Source organism: Anopheles bellator, chromosome 1 (genome assembly GCF_943735745.2).
Source record: "Anopheles bellator chromosome 1, idAnoBellAS_SP24_06.2, whole genome shotgun sequence".
Taxonomy (NCBI): domain Eukaryota; kingdom Metazoa; phylum Arthropoda; class Insecta; order Diptera; family Culicidae; genus Anopheles; species Anopheles bellator.
In genome coordinates, this window is record NC_071285.1 from 37,437,411 (window position 1) to 37,456,908 (window position 19,498).

The 19,498-nt window shown below is 49.8% G+C and overlaps 2 protein-coding genes across 2 annotated transcripts in view; both read left to right on the forward strand.

Moving 5' to 3' along the window:
- Positions 1 to 9,436, forward strand: part of LOC131215530 (uncharacterized) — a 48,649-nt gene extending 39,213 nt beyond the window's left edge. The window contains exons 7-14 of the mRNA XM_058209920.1: positions 3,378 to 3,536; positions 4,395 to 4,570; positions 5,094 to 5,296; positions 5,352 to 6,041; positions 6,106 to 6,408; positions 6,476 to 7,152; positions 7,227 to 7,456; positions 9,168 to 9,436. Of these exons, the coding sequence (XP_058065903.1) occupies positions 3,378 to 3,536; positions 4,395 to 4,570; positions 5,094 to 5,296; positions 5,352 to 6,041; positions 6,106 to 6,408; positions 6,476 to 7,152; positions 7,227 to 7,456; positions 9,168 to 9,436 (2,707 nt within the window). The remainder of the gene's footprint in view (positions 1 to 3,377; positions 3,537 to 4,394; positions 4,571 to 5,093; positions 5,297 to 5,351; positions 6,042 to 6,105; positions 6,409 to 6,475; positions 7,153 to 7,226; positions 7,457 to 9,167) is intronic.
- Positions 9,437 to 14,313: 4,877 nt separating this feature from the next.
- The window catches only part of LOC131206525 (heparan sulfate 2-O-sulfotransferase pipe), a 101,422-nt gene continuing 96,237 nt past the window's right edge, over positions 14,314 to 19,498 (forward strand). Inside the window, exon 1 of the mRNA XM_058199104.1 lies at positions 14,314 to 14,357. Coding sequence (XP_058055087.1) covers positions 14,314 to 14,357 — 44 coding nt within the window. The remainder of the gene's footprint in view (positions 14,358 to 19,498) is intronic.

Below are 19,498 nucleotides of genomic sequence, written 5' to 3' on the forward strand. Positions count from 1 at the left end.
GGGTCCTGGGCGCCTCGCCGATTTGTTTACCGTCTTTTTATGCTCGAGAACCCGGGATGCACCCGGGATGCACGAGCGCTATGCAAGCCGAGCCACCCGATTGTGCAAATGGTGTGTTTATTGTGCTTTCGGCCGTGTTCCGGGTTGCTGTGTCCTTTCGGGGGCGGGCGGCTTGTGGTTGCTTTCCCGCCGTTGGCCTCCTCCGATTGACAACTCGCCGCTCGCTCGGAAATCTATGCGCCAGCCATTCTAATCTCCATGCACACCAGTTCTATCGGCGGAGTTCCCCGTGTAATTGGTGGCCTCACCGTAGCCGTGGTGGCCCGCGAACTGGAAGTAATACGAAACTGTTGCCGGCCAAGTTGTTTAGAAAACACAAATGTTTCCCCAACGCAATGGCCCTAGCATCGTCGGCGAAGGTCGGGCATCCGATGTTGATTTTCGTGCGGATCGAATGAGAATGGTTTGAACTTTTTTAATTGTAAAACTAAAACTCGCATACGGTGGTGATGCAGGATCCTGCGGGATCTCGCACGTCACGTTGCAAGTCCGAGCGAGGACACATCACCGCGATGCTGCATGTCAGTTCTTGGAAATAGTTTCCCGTTGCGTCAAAAGCGCAGCGCACTGATTCATTAGTTTTTGTGCTTTTTCCACTCCTCGCTCATGCTCATTAAAACTTTGCGCAACACGGCACGACTACGCACCACGGCAATCGGTGCGGCCGGAACACCGGATCGAACCCGGAGAAGTTATCCTTGCCGGCCTGACTCACGGCACGGCTTAACCACACCAGCACCGGCTGGCTGACGGGGTAGAACTGTGTCTGCGAAGTCAACACCACATTTACCAGCCGCACCCCGGGAGGATTCGACCCCACGGTGCCCGGTGGGGGGGGGCCCCCCCCCCTTCGACTGAATGGCACAAAATTTCATTTCCATGTCGCGCTTAATTGCGCGCTACATTGCCTGCGCCTTGCGTGTGGTTGGTTCTGTGTGCCAGCAGCCCCATTGAAGCCCCAGCCCGTCTAGCGGGTGGTTCGGTCCGAAAGGAGCGAGTCGATAGCAAAACATTGAAAGTCGCTTTTGTCCCATTTGCTGGGATGTTGTAGCTGCCTTCCGCTGTTTTACAATAGCCCACCGAGGCGCCGCACAATTCCGAAAGAATTGTGCTTTCATTCAGCGTTATTCGGCCGTTGTGGAGGAAGTTGTTGCATTCAGGTCAGCAAATTGTTTAAATATTCTCAGCCAGCACAGAGCATTGGAATTAATCTATTAAACGGCAAGGAGCCTTCAGAGTTACTTCAAGGTCCATCAATGTCATCACATGCTCTCAATAGCTGTATAATCTGGGCATTGTCTAAATCCTCAATTTCATCCACCTCGAGGCATTATCTAAGCTTTTTCAATTGCCTCTATCGTAAGCAAGATTCCCATTATCCTTTCTGTGCGACGCCAAACAAGTCATACTTTGCTAGCGATATAGCCAATCGATAGTACAAAGAGCAGCGCACGGCTACTTCACTAATCCGAAATTATCTTGAGCTTACAGGCTTGAGTAATTAAACCTTAAGCCTTTAATTTGATCGGAATTTACGCTCCTTTTCGATTGGACTTGAAAAGACTATGATTTCCGACATAAAAAATGGGTAACATCATGTGTAACGATAAGAGCAATTAACATAGGCAAACGCATTCTCCGACGTAAGTGAAGGTCCGCAACCTATAGACTGTTTCATAATGTCTAAGCACGATTTTGACAGATCACTACTCAGTCCTCACGACGTTTAAAGTGTCAATTTTGACAGATTCTTTTAGTTTACACTTTAACTTAAAAAACGGTGTATCATACGTACAGATTTCCTTAACTTTTGTGAAAATGCGAAGCATTTCTCCAGAGAAGCGCAAACAGATTGTGCACAAATGGTGCACTACTCCCAACATTTCGCTGAGTCAGTTGGCAAAACAGGAAAAAATAAGCATTGGAGCGGTTCGAAACGCAATAAGGAAATTCAAAGAAGAAAGCAGCTTTCAGGATAAAATGAAATCTGGCCGAAAAGCGTGTCCTGTGGATACTAATTTGGACCAGAAAGTCATGCGTGTTTACGCCAGAAAGAAAAGTGCGTCCGTCCGGGATGTGGCTAAAAAGGTGGGGTCAACTGCGAGTACCGTCTATCGTGCCAAAATAAGATTAGGTCTGAAGACATACAAGAAGCAGAAAAAACCGAAACGGAGTGCAAAAAAGCTGCATCTGTTAAAACAAGAGCCCGTAAACTGTATGATCAACTGCTTTGCCCCAAACGACTTTGCGTCATCATGGATGATGAAACTTATTGCAAATTTGACTACAAAACTCTTCCGGGTCCTCAGTATTACACTGTTCGGGATCGCCAGAATGCTGACGATGCAGATACATCCATTTTTACTGAAAAATTCGGAAGAAAGGCAATGGTTTGGCAAGCCATTTGCGAGTGTGGCATGCATTCCGAACCGTTCGTGACAACGGAGACGATGAAATCCGATATTCCGATACATCCGCGAATGTCTGAATCGACGCCTACTGCCTATGATCCGAAAACATGAAGGCCCATTACTATTTTGGCCGAATTTGGCATCCGTGCATTACTCCAAGAATACGGTAGCCTGGTTCCAATCCAACGGGGTCCAGTTCGTTCCGAAGGAGTTGAATCCGCCAAATTGTCCACAGGCAAGACCGATCGAAACTTTTTGGGCACTTACCAAGGCATACTTGAAAAAACACGTAAAGCCAACCAACACCATTGAAATATTTGCCAAAGATTGGAAGAAAGTGTCCAAAATGATCGGAAATCGGTTTGTGCAGAAGCTAATGCGTAGCGTTCGGCTAAAAGTTCGATCATTAGCATATGGTTAACGAGAATGTAATTTTGTAAAAACGTACTATTAAGTGAGAGCGTTAAACACTGAAAAAAAAAAGAGTTTGCTTGTAATTTGAATTTTTGGCGTTCATTTGAAATCGTGCTTAGACATTATGAAACAGTCTTTATTCTCTTTCTTCCGTGATCTCGACATAGTACAGAGACTCCATAACGCTATGTTTAATTTCTCGTTAAACTAGGAAGTACAGGGACCTATGTGCTCTAAATTGCGTCTTTTTAAGACCTATGCTTAATGATGCTAGTCAAGTATGGTCAATCTCTATTTGCTCAATTTACTCGAGTTTCTATAAGGCAAGTTTAATCTTCTAGCCATAACATCCGGAACAACCGTTCGACGAACGGCGAATCCTTTCGAACGAAGCTCCGCAATTAAAACCACCTTAAAACGCAGAAATCACGAAAATAATTCACCCAAATTGCTGCCTACAGCTCACGAATGTCCTTCCCGTTTCCGTTGCAGCTCCATCGCCAGCCTCAACAAGACGGCCCGGGCCGTCCGTGCGTGGTCCGACTGTACCGGCGAGCGGGATCATCTTATTTTCTACGACGGCAGCAGCACCAACGATCCGGTGCTGGCCAAATACTGCGGCGGCGACTGGTTGCCACGTGTCGTTTCCAGGTAAGCACGGCATCTTGAAGTCCTTCCGCCGATCCCTGGCGGCTTTTCCGGGTCGCGCCATACGAAACATAGCACACAGCACACGTTGGAAGTAAAAACGGGAAAACAACGTGGAACAACAACCCGTGAGTCGCCCGAAGCAACATATCTCACCCCTCGGGGCGATATGACTGACGCACCGAAGTGCAGCCTCCGCGGGAAACAGCGGGACTCGTGGATTTCGACCGAGCGAGGGGCCGGATAAAAACTTTTCCAACGATTCAGCACGTTTCTCGCGGCGGCTTCGTGGCAGCTTAAGCGCCCTCGGTCCTCGGGATTTCATTAGCGATTTTCGAGTCATTCCGACCGCGCCCAAACCGAGCCTTGATCCGCGCAAACAACGCCGGCGGACGGTTCGCGATCTATCATCCCAAACAAACCCGAGACGTACGATAACGTTGAATGAAGTTTCATTTTGGCTTCTCGACAAACAGCATGAAGTTGGCGCGGCGCGGCGTACGAAAAATAAGATCGCAAATAACTGCCACTCACGCCGAGGGAAGGCGGCCCCCTTCGGCACACCCATGACGAAACATAAGAAATAATTCTGCAAAAAGCGGTGCACAACTGTTTGAAGTGACTGTGCGAGGTAATCGGGGCCTCGACGCAAGGCGCAAAACTTTTCTCATTTTGGTGATAATATAAGTTAGCTTTTGGGGCGAGTTGGACTTTCTGAGCGGAGTGGAGCTCGGAAATTAAACCTGTCGACGACGGGACCCGGGACGTGTGTTATGGGCCACGATGGGCACGATCAACCTGCCGTTCCCGGAAAGTACAGCATAAACTCCCATATTCTCTCTCTCTCTCTCTCTGTTGCAGGGGTCCCGAAATGTTGATCGCGTTCCACTCGAGCCCATTTTCGGCACCACTACAGTCCGGTCAGTCGAACCGGGGCTTCGAGCTGGACGTCGACATCCTGTTCGCCGACTCCGACTCGTTCGACTTCGCCCAGGGCGGCAGCAAGTGTGAGTTTCACATCAACGCCTCGAACCCAGGTAAGCATCGATAGCAGCAGCCTCATCGAGCAACGGCACCATTAACGCCGAATGACAGCTGAATAAATTACCATTGAGTGGCCGGGAATCTGTGGCCACCATTAGGAATTGGCCACGGGCGGGCGCACCGAACACGTTCCGTCAATTTCGTAGATAAACAAAATTTAAATACCAATAAAATGGTGGCCCAAAACAAGTGTCCGGCGCCAGCCAGCGGCGAAGGTCCTTGAAGGAGATGGGACATCTTGGGCGCCCTTTCGTCGACTCGCGCGACGGTCCACGGAGACGACGACGGGGCGAGCGGGGAAAAGAAATCAATTTACATCAGGCCTAGAGTGCGGAGCGTATTATCCTTGCTGGCTGGCGGGCTCAATGGCGCATTGATTGAGCTTCTCGCCAAGAGGCCTTTCTGAGACGGTTCAGCAAAGGAGTCGTGGCCAGCGATAGCGTCGCGAATGATAAATTCAATTTTCCTGAAAGGATGGCTCGTCCCTCACTTCATTCTGATTTCTTCTTTCCACAGATGAAGTGTTGCTATCGCGCCGTGGCCGCATCGGGCATCTGCTCAGTCCACGCCACACGCTGGCACCGAACACGACCTGCACGTACTACTTCCACGGGATGCCGACCGACTTGATTTGGATCTCGTTCACGCACTACCATCTGCAGATCCTGCAGCCGAGCAGTGGCAGCAGCAGTGGCGGTGATAACTCCACGATCGGAAGGGTGAGTACGATCAGTCTTTCGTCCTCCGACTCCGATCTACAACGGTTCCTTTCAGAGTGATCCTCTGCCGTGGATTACGCGGACCCGCATCTGGGACAGCGCCGGTACATTCGTGCCCGTTCGGACTACGTCACCGGCCAGCATTCTCTCGTCCTCGTCGTCGTCGTCAGCCGGAGCATCGCCATCGTACGGTTCGACGGTTGCCGGTGGAGCTACGTCATCGCTCCCGGGCATGACAGCGACTACGGCCCTCTACCAGCAGCTCATGAACCGTAGCGTCAACAACTACTACACCGCGGGCAATCAGAACGGCAAGACCATCAAGATCAACGTGGACAACGTGTGGAATCCGGTCGATCAGTACATCTACGGGCCGACGGTGAACAGTATCTTCAACCAACCGCCACCGACGGCCCCGAGCGATGGTGGTGGCCGAGGCCGAGGGACTGGATACGGTGGACCGGAGAAGTACCCGAAGCATCGGGGCAGCAAATCGGAGCTGGGTGCCGGTAACTACGTCCAATCGGTGCGCCACGGAAAGGACTCGTCCGACCTGGTGTTCAAAGACCACGGGCGCAAGGCCGGTAAAACGAACGTGGTGGTCGGTCCCGGGAGACGGTTGATGGCGGAGTTCTTTGACAATGAAGCGCCGAAGCTGTGCGATCACATGACGCTGGACGGGAAAGGACATCGGATGCGCCCGTGCACTCCACTCGAGAGCTACGTTAGCACCGGGCAGGATCTGGTGAGTAACCACTAGGGTTGGAACCTCTAAGGTCTGGAGCTAATCGTTCGTCCCGATTTGGCAGAAAATTGAGTTCCACACGATGACCGGGACGTCGCTGTTTCCGTCGAGTTTCGGCATCAACTACGAGTTTGTGGACACCGAGCTGGGAGGCGAACCGTACCTGGGACCTGCGAGCAAGAAGCCCCGGGATCCCCACGAAGATCCTTCACTGGCGCTCGACCCCGCCGTTCCGTTGCTCTGCTCGCGCGTGTTCCGGAAACGGAAAGGAGACTTCCAGTCACCGCGGAACGTGTTCCTGCATGGGCGAGGCGGTGCGAAGAACATCTCCTGTCTGTATCGCTTCGAGGCGTCCGTTGGAGAGCGGGTAAGTCCATGCGGTTTGTGGTCGGATCTCCGCGATTAGTACCGAGTCGCTCCGTTCTGCTTGACAGGTCCGCGTGGAGTTGTTTAACGTTTCGTTCGGTGAGTTTGCGTCCTGCGTCACGGAGAGTGATGGGCATACGGGTCGGGCCCGGTGCAGTACGCCGGATGCGGAACCGGACGCACGTACCGGAGAGCTACGGATCTTCGATGTGCCGTACCCGGATGTGCGTATCCCGCTCGGGTGCTTCTGTGACAACACCAGCAGCACCTACAATGCGCCCCTCACGTTCATCTCGAACTCGCGCACCCTGGAGCTAACGTTCGTCGTGACGCGGCTCAACATCTCGGAGGACTTTGCCGACGTGTACTTCCACGCGGCGTACGACTTTATCCGGGTGCCAGAGTGTCGCCGGAGGTTGCGATTGCGTGGCTCGGGTGGTGAGGACGAGCTACACTTTCCGCTCCGATCGCACGATGCCAGCTGCGACGGGTTGCCGTGGTACATCGAGGCGCAACAGCAGGACCGTAGCCTGTTCGTACGGACCTGGGGCAGCTTTCTGCCGGTGGAGCCGACGATCGAGGACTTTGCCAAGTGCAACACACGCAACCGGCTGATCGTGTACGGGGGCGCTCCGCTCAAGGTGATGCGTGTCATCTGCCCGTCGGCCCCGTCCAGCCGGTCCGCGTCCCTGCACATCTTCAGCGAGGACTGGCTGAGCAATCAGCCGTTTCTCAGCTTCGATCGGTAAGCGGGAAGGGACCGACTTCGGTTGTCGGGTGGGCTAACTTTCTTTGTCGATCCGTGTCGCCTCCCCGCAGACCCGTCAGCATGGTGCTGGAACCGATCCACAAGGAACCGGGCAGCATCGGGTTCTCGTGGCTCGAGATCCAGCGCACGAAGGCGTCCCTCATCCAGCAGCTGGACCTGCAGACGAACTTCACCGCCAACGACACGCTGGTCGAGTTTGGGCTGTATCCACGGGAAACCGAGTGCGAGTATCGGTGCCCGGAGCTGGACGCTTGCATCGGCAGCGCCCTCTGGTGTGATGGTGAGTGTTACGTTTGCTGGAGATCCGAACCAGGAGCGGTGATCCATCAAGTGTTTGGATTTTAAATTACCTGTTAGATTTACCTTTGAAACGTCAATCTTCATTCTGGAAGTTTTAAACATTTAGTACACACTTTGACATTTACGAAATGGTACGCCACAGGCTTGCAGAAAATTGGGGATAAAATATTAGGTTTGCTAAAAAGAAATCCATTATTTTTGCGTGAATTTCAAAACTATATTGAAGATGTTCGGATGGTTCGATTTTCGTCAAATATGAACCGTTTTGTTGGAACAGTTTTTGCTTTTTTCAAAATAGCTTCATAGAGGCTCTCTCACGCCTCGTCCACAGTGCGAGTTTTCTCTACAGGTTTTTTAATATGCCAGCGTCCACACTAGTAGCTTTTGGGCGAAACATTCCGTGAGCTCCAGTGAGTGAAATGACAGTTCGTTTGTGTTTGCGTTGATTTTTCAGTTTCCTTTCCTTCTCCTTCTAGTGCCATTTTTGTCAAAATTTGATCCGCTGTCGAAAAACTAGCCATATTTTTGGAAAGCAAAAAAAATTTGCCAAAATTTGCCGTAAACTGTCAAATTGAAAAAAATACCCCCGAAACGTTAAAATATCCCGTAAACATAAGGCGCTTAAAAGCAACTCAAAGTAACTCACGGAACTCTAGCAAAAGATTAATAGTTTCTTAGCCTGCCATACAATTTACCAAGTTTCTCATACTGTGGACTCCGGGTCAAAGAAGTCTTGGTAGTGTGGCATTGGCGAAAAACTCGAGCAATCCTTTTTCACAATCCTTTCTTGATCTCATTTGATTATCACTAAGGAAATTTCGTGCGAAAATTGTGTATTAATCGCTTGTTGTGAAAGGTCTTGTCCTATACGGTGAATGCCTTAATACTTCCCAGGCTCCCGGACGTTTTCTGACGAGTCTCTAAAGACGTGCGTAAAATTTTGTTGTCCTGCTGGAACACAACACCTCTTCCATTGGCCGAATCTGGTCGTTTCTGGTCAATTGCAATAGCTTCGAATGGTGCAGTAATTGACAGTAGAGATCTGAAATTCGTGTTTGGCTACACGGAAGCAACTCATAATAAATAATTCCTTTCCAGTCCCACCATTAACCCAGTATAACCTTTTTGACCGTTAGTCTTGGTTTGAACACCGGTTGAGTTGCTTCACAACACTTAGATTACGATCGTTTCCACGTTTAAAAACTGTAAAATACAAAATTTTCTGCAAAGTGGAACAAACAAAAAACAGTGAAAACATTTTTTAAGTATAAAGTGTCAGCTTTAAAACGTGCATAAATTTGTAACTATATGATCGATACTTCACGATATATCAATCACTAAAGCCATTTCTACCGAGAAAATAATGGATTTTCTTAAGCCAACGTTAAATTGTAAACTTATTTCAAAAGTCGTAGGTCTTCAACGACATTTAAAAAGCTCATTTCTACCTTGCTGGTTGTGATGGTAATCAGAATTGTGGTATTTGTGGCTGAGCGTAACCCACACGTCGTGTAAGAGAAGCCAATGCACTCATAAACTAGTCATGTTGGCTGATTGGTTCTTCGGCGAAAGCTGAAGCCGAAAACTATCTTCTGAATCCAAACACTAGATCGACACCACCCTATATAAACAGCGGTTCGATGCCCGCACATATAATTGGTCCTTCTGTTTGTCCACAACTCCAATCCTAGGCCGACCAAACTGTCCATCCGGGTACGACGAAAGCGAGCAGGAGTGTGGCAGCCGGCTGATCGAGCTGCCCGGCGGGATCTACGCGGCGTTCGGCTGCGTGGCCGCCGCCATCTCGGCCTGTCTCATCTTCTGCCTGCTGGTGATGGTGAAGAAGCGGCGCAAGGCGACCGAGAAGCTGAAGCCGTCGGCGGGGGCCGCCTCGCTGAACGGTACGCTCTCGAAGAAGGAGTACAAGAAGGAGCCGCTGTTCTTCGATCCGGACTCCTGACACGGGCTGCAGCCGGTCGAGTACATCCACGTCGACCGGGAGACGACCGTGTGACATGCTGTGTACCTGGACATGGATGATCTCGCGTACTGCTAGATCGCTTACCAGCCCTCCTTCCCTCTCTCTCTCTCTCTCTTGTTTCCTGCCAGTACCCCCTTTACTTTCCGTTCCCAGTCCCGAAGGAATCTATCTCCTCTCAGTCTACCCAGTGATATGAGTGAGCGATCGTTCGAATCCAACTACCAAGTAATTACCCCAGCCTAACTGCTGCAAGGCGCCTAGTGAATGCGCAGAAACCATCCACCGTCCAGGTGACCCAGTGCCAGGCAGGAGGCAAATGGCACAACACAGCACAACACGACTCAGCACAACAACAGGACCCCGCGAAAGGTCCTTCGAGCACTTGGCAGGTATTTGGCAGGGTTTTTCCATCACCTCCCGAAGAGGGTGGAAAAATGGACAAATGGGCCAAAGTGAAACACATACACATATGCACACAGACAGAGATTGCCAACCTTAAGGTGGGGAGATGAACATACTGGAGATGGATTGGCCCGATTGGCGGACGGTGATCGATTTGTGGTAGCACAAAACTGTTTCCTAGTAAAAAATATATTTAAATTATATAGTTGAAGTAATTGTAGCAGCACGGAAAACACTAGATGCACCAAAAAGCAAAAGGTAAATTTAAAATACATAAACACTCACCACTGACACCCTGAACCCTGGGCGTCGGGAGTTTCGGGGGGGCGTTCGGAATTGGTAGCCGGTCGGCCGAGTGGCTTCGGAAATCGATCTTCGAAACAATCCGATGGGTGCCAATCTGCCAATTCTGTGGCCTACCCGTACCCGGCATGGTTGCGTGGCCAGTCCGTCAAACGGGAAAAGAAAGATGATAGATTCAAGCACACCTAAACTGAGCCAACATTACTGCCCTTACTTTACTACTCGGTGGCTCTCGAAGGTGCGATCGCTTGGCACAGACAGACAGACACACGAATCAGCTACTGACTCGGAATACTCTGAACAGGGACTGGGGGCCGTGGAACGATAGTCGGCCTCGAAGGTGTTGTCATTTTATAAAACCAAAACGTATTCAAACGACTCCCGACGGTCTGACATTATGGTTTTGGACGCACAAAAATGAGCGGCCACCTTTCTCTAGGCCATCAATCTCTTCCCTGATTTGTGTGAACTGGAAAATAACTCACGTACATACGTATTAAACCGTACAACTACGAGGCGGGACGAGTCCAACAGCCGTGGGTGTGTAGTAGTGTAATAGAGGACACGGGCCGGAGGACACAAACGCAATGGTAGGACTAGCGAAAGAAGCGGAAGCAGCATAGGAACATTATTTTTCTAATCGCGCACCTTATGCCACGTATCCTGTAATGCGTAGCAAGAGCATTTCATGGGTAAGGGAACCCGTTAATCAAAAGTTAGATAGCCTCGTTCGCAGGTTCGTCGTCCGGTCCTTTTTAACGCAGTGCGTTACCTGTGGGAACGGCAAGATTGCAGTGCGGATACTTTTTCCGGTCAAATAAAACAAGCAGAAACCCAAAAAGTACCCCCAATGTGAAGCCAAAAAGCACCTGAAGCTCCATCAGCATCGGTGGAAGAGCGTAGCGTAAGAAAATGCACAAACCCCGAACCCTGATGTAAAATATGCGCTCAATTCGCAGTGAACGCGCATTCCCGATGGGGGACATGCACCGAAAATGCACCACAACTCTCCTAGTGATCGGTGGATTCGGTTTGTTATCGTTCAGGTTTTGCTCCGTTGATGCTCCGTTTGTTTGTTTCGGTCGGTGGTGGCCAGGTATTCGTTTTAACTTTCAAAGTGTTAAAGTCGCTTTACTCTACCACTTTGTAGCTGCTGCTGTTGCCACATTTGTTTTACTGTTTACCGTTGTTATTCTTGCCTCAACTCTCATTCGCTCACGCTCTCTTTCTCTTTCTCTCCGATTCGCTTAGTATTTCCTTCTGTTTCTATTATTCGGCAATTGTTTTCCCAAACAACCTTCGGTAGAATAATTGTACTTGTAAACTGTTGTATAGGCAGCATTGGCACAATGTTCACCTTGAAAGGGCTGGCTAAAAAATAAGAAATGATAATGTTAATGTGTGAATGCGTGAGTGTATGTGATGGATGAAGCCCCCAAAAATGATCGGTCTGTTAGGGCTCATGTTCTGTCTCCGAGAAATACTTTGGAACTGTAAACTTCACATTGACGGTGAGGCGCAACATAAGAGTCGTGGCTCAAAGAGTGAAAGAAAAAGATAGAGAAAGAGAGCGAGAGTGAAAGAAAGGAGAAAAATGTGGGCAGCGCGTGAAATGGGCAGCGAATCTTCTGCGAACGGATATGTGAAAAATATTATGATAAAAAGAAAACAACCAAAAACACAAAACGAACACTATGTAGTTAAACTAACACAGGCGACCGACCGTGAATCGGTAACCGAATTGATAACTTTCGTGCACTATTTGTAAAATGGGACAGCGTGCGGGTCGGAACACTTGCCTAGAAGCAAGCGGTAAATGTGTAGGGTAAATGCCAGACAAATCGATCGACACCGCTTTCGACTGCGAAAGTCACAAGCGGTTAGTTCGCAGAGTTCTCTAGAAAAAACACGAAGGCAAACTATAAGAGAGTTACCACATTGAGAACACCCGAAGGCTCGCCCGAATAAGTGAAAACAAATCACCCAAACACGCCACACGCCACATACATACCCAACACACAGACACAGACACTGATTCATACACTCAAAACCAAAGCAAACGATATTATGCAATTGATAGAAAGCTGTGGGGCGGGGGATCTTACTAGCGGAAATTATGATAAATGAAAGCAAAGAAAAACAAACTATCAAACTCCAACAGTTGGAATTTGTGTAGGTGTACATAGAGATTCCGGTAGGAACTGGGGCAGGTGCAAGTGCAGGGGTGCAAGAACAAAGCAAGGGACAGATTTATAAAAACGTGTAAACAGGAAACGGCTACGTCAAGCGAGCGATGTGACGCCGGTGGGTAAACGAAATAAACAGTGGCCAATGAATGACCGAAAGCATCCTGATCTCCGTCCGTGTCCTTTCTTTCGTCGTCCGATTTTTCCGAAACGGTTCCGCTTTCGAATCGAGTCATTCGCCGTGCGCCTAAATGTAGGCAAACTCACAGCACGATAACGGTCCAACAAAGCGCCCGCACTATGGGGAATTTGTAGCCTGCAGACGGACAACATTTTAGGTTTAACACACGCGCTTAGCGTGGAAAGAACCATTTACAGATAAAACATTGACTTAATTTAGCATAAATTAAAAAAAAAGGACAAAATATTAAAAATAAAATTAAATACCCAATTTTTAAACAGATTTATGACCGCCTTTTCGCCACCATGGTGCATAGGAGGCGAACGTGATCAAAACAAAACACCGTTAACCGCCGGAGCGCGATCACGCACACACACTCGCAGCCATGCTCCGGACGATCGACTTCGGGCGACGGGCAAGCGACGAACCCGACGAAGACTCCCCACAGCTGACGCCACCGTTGGGGGCGAAGAAATGCAAGCTTGGCGTTCGCGTGTGGCAAACGCGTGTGTGCGTGCGTTTTTTCCCACCAACACAGCCTGCCCGCCCCAGACCGGCGTGTCTGGGAGTAGTAGGAGTAGTGTGTAAATCTGGCCGCCCGTGGTGTGAACGCAACGGCAACAGTGTTTCGGCTCTCTGCCGCTGCCGCTCCGTCTCTTTCTAGCTCGGCCGGCGAAATGTAGGTCTGGTGCCCTCCCACCAGAGCCACCGCCACCGGCGTCCTGGGTCGAGAGAAATAAACAGAAAAATTACCGTAAACAGCTTCAGTAAAGCCGTGGCCGCTAATCGGAACAGTTCGTCTGCAAGCAGCAGCAGCAGCAGCCAAGACGCTAGGCGAAAGGCTTGCGTTTGCGGTGTGGCGTAGCGTACGTGCTTCCCGTCCAGGTTTCGTTCCGGCGCCGAACCCGGTTCCGGATCCGGTTCGGCTTGTGACACTTTTCGGAAGGAATTTCTATTGACGAATCTTCGGCGAAAAACACGTGCCTTCTCGTTGTCCTGAATACCAGAAGATTGGCTGACGCTCCCAGTGCTTTCCGGTTGTAGAGTGGGCCGTGTTTCCCCGTTCTCCCGTAGGAACTAGAATTCCTGCAACGTGATCATTAGTTCGTTTGGTGAGCGCGAATCGGAAATTCGATAGTTCTCTACTCACTCTAAATTGGTCAAGTTTCTTGGGGCACGGGGACCAAGATGAGCGTTTATGTGCCCAGTTCCCATCGCAAACCGTAGGCTCCGGTGCTTCAGTTCCTGCAATCAAAATCTCAACCGGATGCAACCGACAGTAAAGTAACGAATAAAACCACGGCCATTCCACTCCAAAATTTAGACCATTTTGGGCCAAATTTGAACAGCCCGTAAAAAGTAGTCGCGGTGTGTTGCTTTCCTGTCGTCCCGCGTTCACTTTAGTGACCAAAGTGGTAGTCTAGGGCGTGACCGGGCCAAAGTGTGAAAAAGGTGACCGATTGCGAAATTTGCAAAAAAAAAGGCCAGTGAAGTGTAGGCATCCCGACACAACATAGAAAAAGTTTTCGAAGAAAAGAAAACCTTCAACCATCGTGGAAACCAATCGTGCCAAAAGTTGTGACAAAGTAACAGCAGCGTGAAGAAGGGCCCAGTCAGTGTCAGTTCTGAAGCGACGCAAACGAAAAATTGGTGCCAGTGGCGTGAAATTAGCTCTCTACGCTTCTTCCGTCTTCCACGACCGTGTGGTGCTAAGTGGCCGATTAACGGGTTTTTGTGGATATAGTTCAACGAGAGAGCCGCCTGCGCCCGCGCCGAACCGCAAAATGGATTACTTCCTCCGGTACCGCAGGATGACCATTCCGAAAAGGTAAGACCCAACGGATCATCTCGACATAACGGGATCCCGGTGATGGCCCGCTTTCTGTGGCCCATGTGTCAATTGTCCAGAATGTTCAGACAGGCTTCACACAGGGAATTGACCAAACACCAACAGAGATTGAGTCATTATTCATGGACCGCCCGCCAATTAGTGTACAGGAAGCAACAGTGTAGCAAACTTTCTTCACCAACCCCAAGTCCCGACCGGCGGTGATCGCGTGGTGATCAACAGTCGGAAACATTGTCAGGAAGCGTGTTGCAGCGTACCGATCAGTAGTTTATCACCGCCGGCACGTGTGAGCATAATTTTATGCTAGACACCTCCCCCGTTCCCGGATTGGTTAGCCGGAGGCTCTCGGAAAATTAAACTAACTACAAAGGTGTCGAAGGCAGCACTCCATTAGAAAATAACGAATGTGCATCTCGTGCCCGTGCGAGAATGTACGGCTCCCGGGAAACGGCCCGTTAATCACCGGCCCGGTCGGGGCCAGATGAAAGGTTCGATCTTCAGGATCTAAACACGGCTAGGACGGGTCGAAGCGAAAGGCACCACCCGCACACACCGCCGGCGCCGGTTGAAAATAAATCCATCAAAAACGAAGCATAAAGCATACGGAGCGTGGCTGGTGCCGTTAGAAAATTCAACAATCACTTGACCCAAAAGTCACCGCCAAGTGCAACTGCAGCCCGACCGTCGAAGCCTTTCCCTTTTACTTATCTCGCGCACAGCAAACGAGTTCCCGGGGTCGTGGAGGGCCTCACGAGGCACGAGGGCCTCGTCCCTGCCCTTCTTTCGCGGAAGGCCTTTCGGACGCGGAGAACCTTTGGCGCTCGTGTTAAGAAGGCCTCGAATGGGGTTCACGCCCAGCCAACCAGCTGGCGCAATGGGATCGTAACGCTCCAGCTGTTTCCAGCAATCCCACAAAATCGGTTTTGCCGGCGGGGCCGTTTTGCGTATCTGGAGCAACCCGCGCAGGCTGAGTCGAACCGAAGCGAAGGAAGTTTATTGGCCTTACTCCGGTGGTTCCGCCGCCGCGGACGGCTCATTCCATCGCGGCGTGTTTGCTGCGCATACGCAAAGCGCGCGAAACCTTGGCACGCATCCGTACGCCCGTACGCTGAACTCGATCGTGAGGGGGCGAAAAGAAAAGTTCGATACACCTCCGGTCGGTCGAGGCCGGGGCGAGAAAATTTTCCTCATTCACAGATGGCACTGCGGTGGCAATAAGACAGCGAGGAGGATCGCAACGCTTTTTGCGTTCGAGCTGGAGTTTGTTCCGCGATACGTGGCGCTTTCGTACGGCTTCATTTGGCCACATGTGTGGTTACCGAAAACCAACAGCCACCGCCGAAGCCGCCGCCGATGGAATTTGAAAAATTGAAATGAAAATTCACTTTCTTCCAATGGCAACGGCCGAAGGTTCCGATCTCGTGCGATGCGGCCCCGCATTACTCAACACGTTGCGTTGCGCGCCGCTACACTCTGGGAGGCTCCGGCTTGCCACCGGGGAACGGACTGCCGGGAGTCGATGGCCGGCATTCACACACAAGCGAACGAACGCACGCACGCCAGCATATCCGGTGCGTGGTTCCGGTGGCCGTCCTCTCGTGATATCGTGCAGAAATTCGACCGTAAACGTTACGGGGCATAACATGGGTGGATTTATTTAATGAAGAGTTTCTGTTGGCTTCGATCAACGATGTTAAGTAACGGTCGACACTACGCATCGTCTTTATCAGAGCCTTTAAAAAGGTCTCAAACGTTTTTTTTTAATATTAGTTGTAGCAATTAATTCGTGCGGTTGTACAATAGATGGCATTACTCACTAAATATAACAATTTTTTTATATTAAATATGGGTTTTATAGCTACTGTCATTACGCATCTAACGCAGTATAGATTGATTGGTCAAAGTGTGAACAACACCGTTTCTAAGCATTTGAACATGTCAATTTTTGTTTCTGGTAAAGCGTTTTTGCGGGAAGTACTTATTAGAAAAAAAGGACTATTGTACCGAATCGTTACCGGCGATGAAAAGGGTGATATTTACACCGGTGATATTACAAGAACCGTATACGCAAAAAGTCCTGGATACAGCTTGGTCAACCATATCCATCGAAACCAAAGCGCAATTTTCACTTTGCAACGGTTATCGTGTACATATGGTGGGATATGAAAGGTTTGGTGTCTTTTGAGCTTTTAAAACCTGATGAAATTATTGAAGGACAATCCCATCCACAATAATGAATGCATTTGAAGCAATGCTTTGGCCATAAATCGACGAGAATGAGATAAAAGACATGATATGTTGAATTTTTAAAATGACAACGCTCCACGCCACATCCCAAAACCGATCAAAACCTATCTCGTCGAAATGTCGGATGGGAACAGTTCCGTTACATGAGTAACGATTTGATTCACTTATTATGAAAGTATTGAAAAATAGGTCTCTGAGTAGATCGCACTTAAAGATGAGAAGTTCTATCGACACGGAATCGAGGAACTACCTAAAAGATGGCAGAAAGTAGTAACTTTTCAGAGTGGATAAAAAGAAAAAAGGAGAGCCTTAAACAACCTCTCACATGCAAAGTAACAGTTCGCCTGCCAGCCCTACCGAGTGAAATTTCTATCGCTCCCAAATTGCGCCCGAACACGATTTGAATGCCTTTGTGGCCATTCCACACTTTGGATCAATTTGATTGATTCGTGCGTGCGTGCGTGACTGGCTTAAGTAGCTCCGTTACAGTACCGCGCATAATTCGCTCAATCACGCGCGGGACTCGCGATTTATACTCTCTTCAAACACCATCTTTGGAGGCCAATCGGCCTGCCGGCCGGCCGGCCGGCCGGCGACCGGCTCTCCATAGATCGATGATTGTGAGGAGCGAAAAACGTGCCACCTTTTGGGTAAATAAAAAAGGCCTTAAAAAGGGGGTTTCGTTTCTATTTCGAACCCGGCGATTCGGCGAGGTAAGAAAAGTAAAAGTATGAAAGCGATCGTAATCGCGAGTCGAGCTAGCGAGCGACGTTGATAGTTGAGTAAATGGGTGTGCAAAAGAAATGTTGAACCATTTGGTGTTGGTGCGATTGGTGTTTGATGCAAAAACTCTCTTAGGATGTTAGACAAAGCCCGAAACGAGCTCGTCGCTCTGAGCTATTGTATTAATTCATGCTTGTTTAGATGAATCTATTGCAGTCGAATCATTCCGCGAATGTCGTATTTGTATTTTTCGTTGTTGTATGAGGATGCAAGCAGCAATCAGTATCGAAACGCTACTCGATTCAAATCAGCACTTGATAAATCTCTTCCTGTGCGTAAAAAATTATCTACTTGTTGATCTCAGTTGTTTGCTCGATATTCGATTCATTCTCGTTCTACTCGCAAATGGTTCTCGTATCCTTCTTGTCGTATTACGGCTTTGTCGGAAAAGATTCGACCTTATTGGTCGCGGCACTGTTGATTAAAAGAGAATATAAATTACTGATGATTGTTGATTTCTGACATTATTTCAATTTTCACAGTTATAAAAATGACAGCTAAACGATATTTTAAGCTTCCAAAACCAAGGCTCGACAATTATTTGATACGAGGTTGTAGCAGCTATTTCGGCAGATTGCAGAAAAGTAACGCTCCCCGTAAAACCGTGTTTTATCCATTTCCATTTCGATTCCCGATCCAGAAATCCAGTTCGGAGTGGCGACAAAACAAAAAACGAAACAGCCCGTGCGGCGGGCGGTGCATGAAAATGAATGGCTTTAAATGGAAATGCTTTCGCTGCACGCGGCCAACTGAAGCGTGATTGATTTTCCCAACATCCGCCGTCCGATCGAAACACGCTATTGACAGCAGTCTATCTGTCGGACACAATCGTCTCGATGTCGCGGCCTCGAACGACGGGTGTGCCGGGTGGACACACATAAAACGGTTCCAAATGAAATCAAACTCACGCGGCGAAACAGAACACCAACCGTTTGACCAGCCAGACCGTCCGCGTCTTAGACGAGCTCCTGACCAACAACATCCAACATCTCTATCGTTCCTTTCTCTTAACTCCGGCCCCGATCCGGACCTGGACTCCCGTCGAGAAAGTGCATTTTCCATCCTTCTGCCAGTTTCTCACTTTTGGTCCACAATCCACCCAACTCGCGATCCCCCCCGAAAAGTCCCGGACCGGCAACGTTGCACTCCCGCCTCCGACCGGATGAAGGAGTCCGCCGGGTCGGGCACCGATTTCGAACGCTCCATACCCAGGAGCCCAGGCGAGGCGAGGGCATCGGTTCCGCTCGAGCGATGCTCCGGAGCGGTGCCAATGGCTCTTTCGCGAATTTCATTCGCTCGCCGGCAAAAGCCCTGTAACGGACAAACTGTAACTGAACCGGCTAAACCGGGCGCGCTTTTCCATTGCGCTCCGTTTCCGCTTCGATCACTCGACGCCGCCATTGACGAGTGGCTTTGACACTTGCGCACGGCGCGTCACGAGTGTCACGGTGACGTGCGCACGAGAAGTTCAAGTTCCCCGGAGCTACACCGCGGTGCGTCTAAAGTGTCACGATCAAGTCACGGTCCCCTGGGTGGGTGAAAGTAAAAGTCAAGGCGTGTGGCATCTCGAACGCACACAAACGCACGGCAGGAGAGAGAGAGGAAATGGTTGACGAAAACTCATGAAGCCCGGACCCCGGCATGGCGACCCTTTCAAGTCTCACGTCCGAGACCGAGAGAGTATGGTGTCATCCGGCCAGATCCGGTTTTGCTGGTGTTGATGGCCATTCTCCGAACTTTTGGCCACCGATGACAAATTGTAATCTTATGGGCTGTCGGGCCTTTCCAGATCCCAAGCTGGAGATTAAACTCGCGGCAGCACCGGCGAGTGTGGCGATTCTGAGAGACCCATCGCCAATTCGGGACACACACTTCGGTCGTTCGGCGGCGCCGAAAGCGTCTTCAAAGGTCATCACCAAAGGCGCCCCAAAATTGGTGGCTGTCGTCAGCCAGGGTTCTGTGGCCCCGAAGGGGGCGAGATTCTTTTCCAAACGCCTCCCGGTGGCAATAAAAATATGCTAATGGCCTCCGAATTCGCATACATTTTATGCAACGGTTGGGATTCGAACCGAACGGAAATGGGATGCAAA